This window comes from Spinacia oleracea, chromosome 6 (genome assembly GCF_020520425.1).
Source record: "Spinacia oleracea cultivar Varoflay chromosome 6, BTI_SOV_V1, whole genome shotgun sequence".
Classification (NCBI taxonomy): domain Eukaryota; kingdom Viridiplantae; phylum Streptophyta; class Magnoliopsida; order Caryophyllales; family Amaranthaceae; genus Spinacia; species Spinacia oleracea.
In genome coordinates, this window is record NC_079492.1 from 127733530 (window position 1) to 127741397 (window position 7868).

Here is a 7868-nt window from a genome sequence, read left to right on the forward strand (position 1 = left end):
ATAAATAAAGACCCGGTAAAAGATAATAAGAGATAAATTTTGATAGGAAGTAAAAAAGATAAATAAAAAAAGATAATACGGAGTAAGAGAAAATTAAAAATAGATAAATAAAGACATGGTAAAAGATAATAAGAGATTAATTTTGAATTTTTTTTAAAAGATAAATAAAACTCAGTAAAAGATTATGAGAGAAAAATAAAAATAGATAAATAAAGTTCCGTTAGAGATAATAAGAGATAGATTTTGAAAAAATATTAATAGAACAATAAAGAGGGGTTAAAACTGTAATACTCACTGATTATAAAAACAATCACTATTTTAACTATCGCTTAAAGGCTTTAAATCTAGTATAAAATATAGCAGATGGTATACATATAAGTTTTATTTTAACTTAACAATTTAATAGAATATAAAGGATGCATATTTGCTCAGTTATTAGAACGCCACCTAGGTAATCTTTAATATTTGACGAATAAAATAGAGATACGCAATTAAATTTAAAAAATTCAAATTTCACACAAGTAAATGCTAACGATTGCATATAATGTTGAAATCTCATACAAAAGATAAATATTAAAAACATTGATGAAGCACGGTTATCTTTAATAAAAATAGAGTTTAACATGAGTTAAACGGTTAATCATCAAAACATTATAAATAGACCTAGAACAAAAATTGGTCTCTCAGCCTTTTGTATTTATGTTTAGGCCTTATTAGCTTTGTTCTCCATAGCTTTGCATTTGCTTCTTTTGTTAATAATACTAGATACAATAGATGGAAAAATTATTTATGATGTGTGTTGGTTTACCAAATAGGTTATGTATGGTGGATGTGTTACGGTTGTGATATTGAAAATTAATTTTGAACTTAATTTTTAGTATTTATGACGCAAACGAAGTAATGATTGTTTCAATTTCTCTTACACAAAGTACTTTGTAGATAGATAATAAACACACTCATAATCAAATCATTGAGAATCACATGTACAGAAAATATAATGAAATCATCTTAAAATTATAATCCCCATTAATTTAGGAAGACAAACTATAGTTTGTATTTGGATTCTTGTAGACTGGTGCGAAATATTCATTTAGGAAAATTCATTATCATTAGAGATGAATTTTACTTTTAAAATATAGTTACATACTTATACTAAGAACATAAAGTATTGCACTTTATATAATCGAAAAACACTAGGCGAATGTTACAACAATGTATTAAATTATAATTCTATTTTATATTAGCAAAGTAGTTTAATCGAAATAGCTAAAATTCATAGTATATATGAAGGAATAGTGCTAAAATTCTACAAATGATAAGTATGGTATCCGTGGAAAATTAGTAATTTAAAGACATCCCATGTATATTCACATACAATACCGAATTACTAATTCCATTGGCGCGAAACATATACCACCTCCATTTCAAAATGATCTTTACACTTTCCGTTTTAGTCCATTTCATAATGTTCTTTACACTTTGCTTTATTCTACTTTTAGACATGAAAATTTACAACCTTACCCTTCTTACCCCACAATATTTACAAATTTTCACTCACTTTCTCTAACTTTATTCTTTTTTTTCTTACACCCACCCACCATTTTGCACATTTCTCTTATATTATCCATATTTTATTATATTCAACCAACTTTTTTATTTTTGTCTAAATATTTATACAAATAGTAACTGCAAAGATCTTTATGAGCGGAGGCAATAATAGTCTACATACATCACAAATCATTAAAATGAGAATATATATCTATAAACGAGATTAGGAAAATAGTTAAATGATCATCATATTAAAAAAAAAATTACGAATTATGTTGTGAAAATGAATTACTCAAAAATATAACCATTCAAAAAAAGATTAAATTACAGTATCATGAAAAAGACTTCTCAAGAGTATAATGATTTAACAAAAGATTGAATATACAGTTAAAAATATACGAATTTTTCATGAAATACACCCGAGTTTAAGCGTAATTCATCAAACGCCCATCAAGTTTCAGAAATACATAAAATACCCCTCACAAGTGTCTTAATACCCCAAATATCCCTTTATTATTACGTCATCATCCTCATAATCAACCAATTACGATCTAATTACCCATCTAATCACTAATTAACCCCCCTAATCCCTAATTACCCACTTAATCCCCCATTAACCCACCCATTTATTTTTCTTTTCTCTCTCCCCTTCCTTCTTCCATTAACCCACCACCAACCTCAAAGATTCCACCGGATTTTGATTTTTCGGCGATGGAGAGGGATATTTTTTTCCCATGGTTGCCCCCTGCTCATTGTCATTCTCGTCTCCTTCTCACCTCCCCTACAATCAACCGCCGCCCTAATTCCTCGGTTTCATTTTTCTCTCCCAACGAAGGCAGGAAGCTGCACGCGACTTGCGCGGAGGAAAAGGAGGGAGGGCGTGAGGGAGGAGGAGCACATCCAACAATAAGCCGACCACCCAATCGGAAACATCGAAAAAGGTGTCCCCTACATTAACGACGGAGATTCCTTGGCGGCGGCATTTAGATAGATCGATGTGATCTACGCCAATGCCGAAACTGACAACGGAGGTATTGGCAGCGGAGGGGTCGTCTCCAGCGACGGTGATGGGGTCGAGGAGGGAGAAAATGGGGACGAGTCGGTGGCAGAAGAAGGGAGAGGAAGAAGATATGCGTGGACGACGGAGGAAAGGTCATTGGAGAGGGGAAAGAAAAATAAAATTAAAAAGGAAAAAAATGGGTTAGGTAAAATGGGTAAATGGGGGTTAATTAGATGTTAATTGAGTTAATTAGGGTTGATGACACCATGAAGGGATATTTGGAGTATAAAGTCATTTGTGAGGAATATTTTCTGTATTTACGAACTTTATGGGTGTTTGGTGAATTACGCTAAAACTCAAAGATATTTCATGAAAAATCCGAAAAATATATGTAGAAAAAGTAGAATTTAAGATGGGGAATAAGTATAATTTGTATCATAATAAACTACAACTTCATTAGAGATGATAGATTGTACTGCTCCGTATTAATGACGAAGAAATTGATAAATACAGTAAACGCAAATAGTGAAAGACATATAGTCAAGGTGAAGTGAATACATTTATCTTTCTTTTAAATAATAATATATCAAGTTCTTGATATATTCAAGGTGGTTGCAAGTTGCAACACGCAATTATACATGGACAAATGGGAAAATAGTTAAGTTTATTTAAAATAAATGTTGATATACGTGGTAAAATTATTAAACACAAAATAGTGCATCGCACGGGCTTACAACTAGTTTACAAGATAAAAGAAAATACATATTTACTATAAATATATTAAATATTTATTTCCTTTTTTGTATCGTTTACCTTAATTACATATTTTCATAGTAAATTTTTTAGCATTGGCTTTAATTTTTTTTGATGACTCATGACCTACGTGGCGCCACGTGGCACCATTAAGAACACGCCATGTAAGATTGCGACAAGTTTTTATGTGGCACCATTAAGAATACGCCATGTAAGATTGCAACAATTAAAATTTATCGCAAGTTGCGACTTTTAGAGCAACTCCGATGGTGAGCTACAAGTTGGTGTATCAAATTTATAGCTACAATTGATTTAAGCTACAAAATTTTACATTGGTTGGCCACAATATTTTATAACTTGCTATAATATCTAATTTATTTATTTGATCTAAAATAAATTATTCAATATCCATCAACATTTTGAACTACCTGCTCAAAATAGCAACAAAATTTTGATAGTTGCTTACGCCATTGACGTACTAACAATTGACTACTTGTTCAAATGCTCACGTATTTTTATATTTTATGAGTAGATCATCTTTTTTACCATTAGAGTTGCTCACCGGCCCAATAATCAATGTTTTCTCTAAAGCAAGTTGAATTACACAACCACGCCAAAAATGTAATACCCCTTAAAACCATGATTTATGCTAAGAAACTTGATTTTTTATTGAAAACAAAAGGATAAAACTTGTTAAAAAGATGTATTACAAGTAGTCCGTAATCCGTATAACATACGTAGTAATTTACTACTTAAAATCCAGCTTCGTGACGTAGCTTGAAAAGGGTAAATAGACGTTCTTTTGGAGGCACATTTTGTTTGATGATGTCGCAATTTACATATTCCTCTGCCCAATTGCTTAAATGTGGATAAGTCTCTTTAGTAAGTATTTCCTTCCCTAAAACTTGTTGGATGGTTCCTAACCAAAAGCCAATGAAGTTTGCAACAATGTCAACAAAACCAATATTTTCCCCTCCAAAGAACTTCTTCCCTTCAATCTCTTTCTCGAGCATCTCTAAATTCTCTTTTGCTTCCTTGAGTGTCTTCTCTTGTTCGTCCTCTTTCGCCCACATTGCATTCCAAAGCGATGGCATTGCCTATATTAATCACGAATGTTAGATAGTCGCAAAACCCAAATGTCATTTCTCTATCACATACAACATTCTATCATCTAAGATAACTACGCTATCCTCAATTGTCATACACGAGATATATGCTTTTTAAGTAATACATGTAGAAGTTAGGTAATTGGTGGATTTTTACTATATGAAAACATATATCTCAAGTTCAAAAGGAAAAGAAAGGGATGTCTAAGGTTTGATATATCGATTAGGTGGATTATTTTAGATTACCACATTAGACTGCCAAACTCAAATTTTAAGATGATAAGGGGCTATGACGTAGAATGGACAAAATTTCCTTTATTTATATAAATAATAAAAAAAAAAAGAACTTTAAGAATGTGTTTAAACTTAATTTTAAGAATAAGGTTGAAAAAAGTTGCATAGATATTGTAAAATAAGTAATACTACATAGGACTTGTTTTGACTTCTGACCAAAGATAATACAGCAAAACAAAGCATTTAGGATATTAACACCAGACAAATTCAGTAAAATAACTTATTTTTCAGACAATTTAAATATATAAATAGTTTTTTCAACAAAAATAAGTTTGTTAGAACGAAATAAATTGAGCCAAAATCAAGTAAACCAAACATATACTTGTTCTGCACAATATGGAGTTAAATAATATATGGTCTTAAATTCAAAATAGGCAACTACATTTACATAAATAAAGTACGTTTGCGAGGGATTAGTTTTCCATTTGATAGAAAATTTCAAAACTTGTGTTAGCCTAAAGTTGAATATAAAAAGTTACGGAGTATATATGACAGTATTATACATAAGATCAATACGAAATATATCTTATCAACTTTTTAATCTACTCTCAACGTCTCTATTTGTTTTTTTGTTTGATTTTTTTTGTCTCACAAAAATATTCAAAACATGAAGAACAAAAAGAGACGGAGGAAGTAATAGTTTCTCAATGTGATCAAATAGTTATATTGTACTATTACTCCCTATGTCCCTTAATACTCGCACCGTTTTTCTTTTCGGGCTGTCCCTTAATACTTGTACCATTTCTATAAATGGAAACTTTTACCAATATTATATTATTTCTTACACTTAACTACTAACCCTCCTATTCCCCTACTCACTACAAAAAATCATTTAAAAATTCACACCCTCCACTAACCACCCCCACCCCTTACACATTTCCCACTAACTATCTTAAAAAAAATACTCCACTATCAACTAACACCCATTAAATTAATAAGTCAATTTAAGTGGACGGAGGGAGTATTAATTATATATATATATATATATATATATATATATATATATATATATATATATATATATATATATATATATATATATATATATTTTGATAATTTACTCTCTCATTAAATAATTATACTCCCTCTATTTTTTAATTTTAGTCCCTTTTAGAATCTAAAAAAATCTAGCAAAAGTACATTTGTCACATGATTTTGAATAGAATATAAGCCATGTGGTCAGGAGAGAGCAATTTATGGACTATGGACCGTGGTGCACAAAAAACATGGTGTATCAAAAAAACATATGTGCATAAGCAAAAGAACATGACATTACGGCAAAAAAACATGCGATATAATATTTTACTTTTTTGTTATAAAAATAATATATTATTTTACTATTTATTAAAAACCTAAACAAAAAAAATCATGTTCTTTTCTCGTAACCAGATGTTCTTTCAATTATATACTAGTGTTCTTAAGATGCATCATACTCTATGTGCACCATGGTCCACCTTCTAAATTGCGGCAATATTACGCTATAACGATCTCGTAGGAGAGAAGGCGCTATAAGTAGAAATAGAGTATCTTTTTACACTTACTTTGCACGACATAGAGCTAGTAAAATAAAAAGCCTTAATTTCAAATCAAGTGGCTATTGTTTTAATATTTTTATACTTGGGTGACATTTTTCAATTCGAAAATGATAAAGGTCGCAACATGCGACCTTTAAGCCGTGTCACAATGATGACATGGCATGCTTATGTGTCATGATTTAAATTGGAAACTAAAATATTTAATTTATATAATCTATTATATATGTTTCAAAAACAGGTAGGAAAATCTTAATATTCTGATTTGTTTCTTTCTTTACATCGATTACCTAATTTATATATTTTTATAGTAAAAATATTGCATTGATAGTAAAATATTTATGATGACGCATAGCATACGTGGCGCTTATATGTACCAATTAAACTGCAACATGTAAAATTGCGACAACTAAATGTTGTCGCAACTTGCGACCTTTATCATCACCTTTTCAATTTATTTATTTTACATTTTCCCCGTTGCTCATCTAGTGGCAATACGAAATACCGGTAGTAGTGGGGAATATGTATGTGTTGACTTTTATCCTCAACGGCAACGCCGACAATTGATTTCGTTAATAACAAGCTCCTATATCCTTTCTTGATAAAGAAAAAAAAAAAAAACATTAACATGAATAGAGTTTATTTTATTTTGGGGTTGAATTAGTTTGTAAAAGTGTAAAAAATACGGTAATATAGACAAGATTCAATTAGGTCAACAAACTTAATACTTTGTCAACTAAATGAGTCGATATATCCAAGAACAACCATAATGAAGTCATAAATTGTAAACAAAAAATATGAAGTAATTACCTTATCATCAATAAATTTAGCCCAAAAACGTGCTAGAGACCTCTGGTAAGGATCCGTAGGCAAGATAGAGTAACCATCCCAAACTTGATCAATATACTCCAAGATCACTTGGGACTCCGCAATTGGCTTCCCATTGTGTATCAACACAGGAATTTTCTTATAAACTGGATTGCTCTTCAAAAGTTCCGGACTTTTGTTACCATAAGGCTCTTCCTCTTGGTAATCATAAGGTATACCCTTCAATTTAAGGGCCATTTCTACCCTTCTACTAAATGGACTCCCCCAATTTCCCAACACTTTAACATTTTGCTCCCCCATTCTAATTTTAGTAAGAATTTGTTTTATTGTTTTTTGTTTTTTTGTTCATCCATTCTAGTATTATGTATATTTATAGCAACATATTTAATTAATTGACGTATACTAGTAATGACTAATGTGACAGCAAGCTAGATCTAAGAAGGTTCAGCAAGAGCCGATGACGTAAGGGCTGATCCCATCCCATGCCATTATTTTTGACGTATGGGCTGATCCCATGCCATTATGTTTAATATTTACTCACCTCATCTCTTGGTTAGGTGTGTCGATTCGGGTCAACATATCAGGTTTGGGTCGGGTTGATCATGTTCGGATTGAAACAGTCATGTTGAAATGAGTTCATTTGGCTCACGGGTCGAGTCTAGTCGGCCTTAAAAGCTACCAAACAAGATCAGTTCGGTTATTTTCAGCACAAGTTTATACCGGGTCAAATTTATACCGGGTCATAATCATGTCAGGGTAAAAGCAAAGTCAATGCCTCGAAAATTGGAGTTCATTGCAACCCCATCT

The 7868-nt window shown here is 31.1% G+C and overlaps 1 protein-coding gene across 1 annotated transcript; it reads right to left on the bottom strand.

Annotated features, from left to right (window-relative positions):
• Positions 1-3944: 3944 nt before the first annotated feature.
• On the bottom strand, positions 3945-7398 carry LOC110787078 (glutathione S-transferase U8). The gene is made up of 2 exons (XM_021991647.2): positions 7044-7398; positions 3945-4398 (listed from the first exon to the last, which is right to left on the bottom strand). The coding sequence occupies exons 1-2, from the start codon at positions 7359-7361 to the stop codon at positions 4054-4056; spliced, it is 663 nt and encodes a 220-aa protein (XP_021847339.1). The 5' UTR covers positions 7362-7398; the 3' UTR covers positions 3945-4053.
• Between the last annotated feature and the right edge of the window lie 470 nt (positions 7399-7868).

What these genes read in the sequence shown, in the direction of transcription:
- LOC110787078 (XM_021991647.2), bottom strand. Translation starts at nt 7,361, where the DNA reads ATGGGGGAGCAAAATGTTAAAGTGTTGGGAAATTGGGGGAGTCCATTT. An exon ending in CTAAATTTATTGATGATAAG is followed by an intron (nt 4,399 to 7,043) that starts GTAATTACTTCA and finishes TGATTAATATAG; the next exon opens with GCAATGCCATCGCTTTGGAA.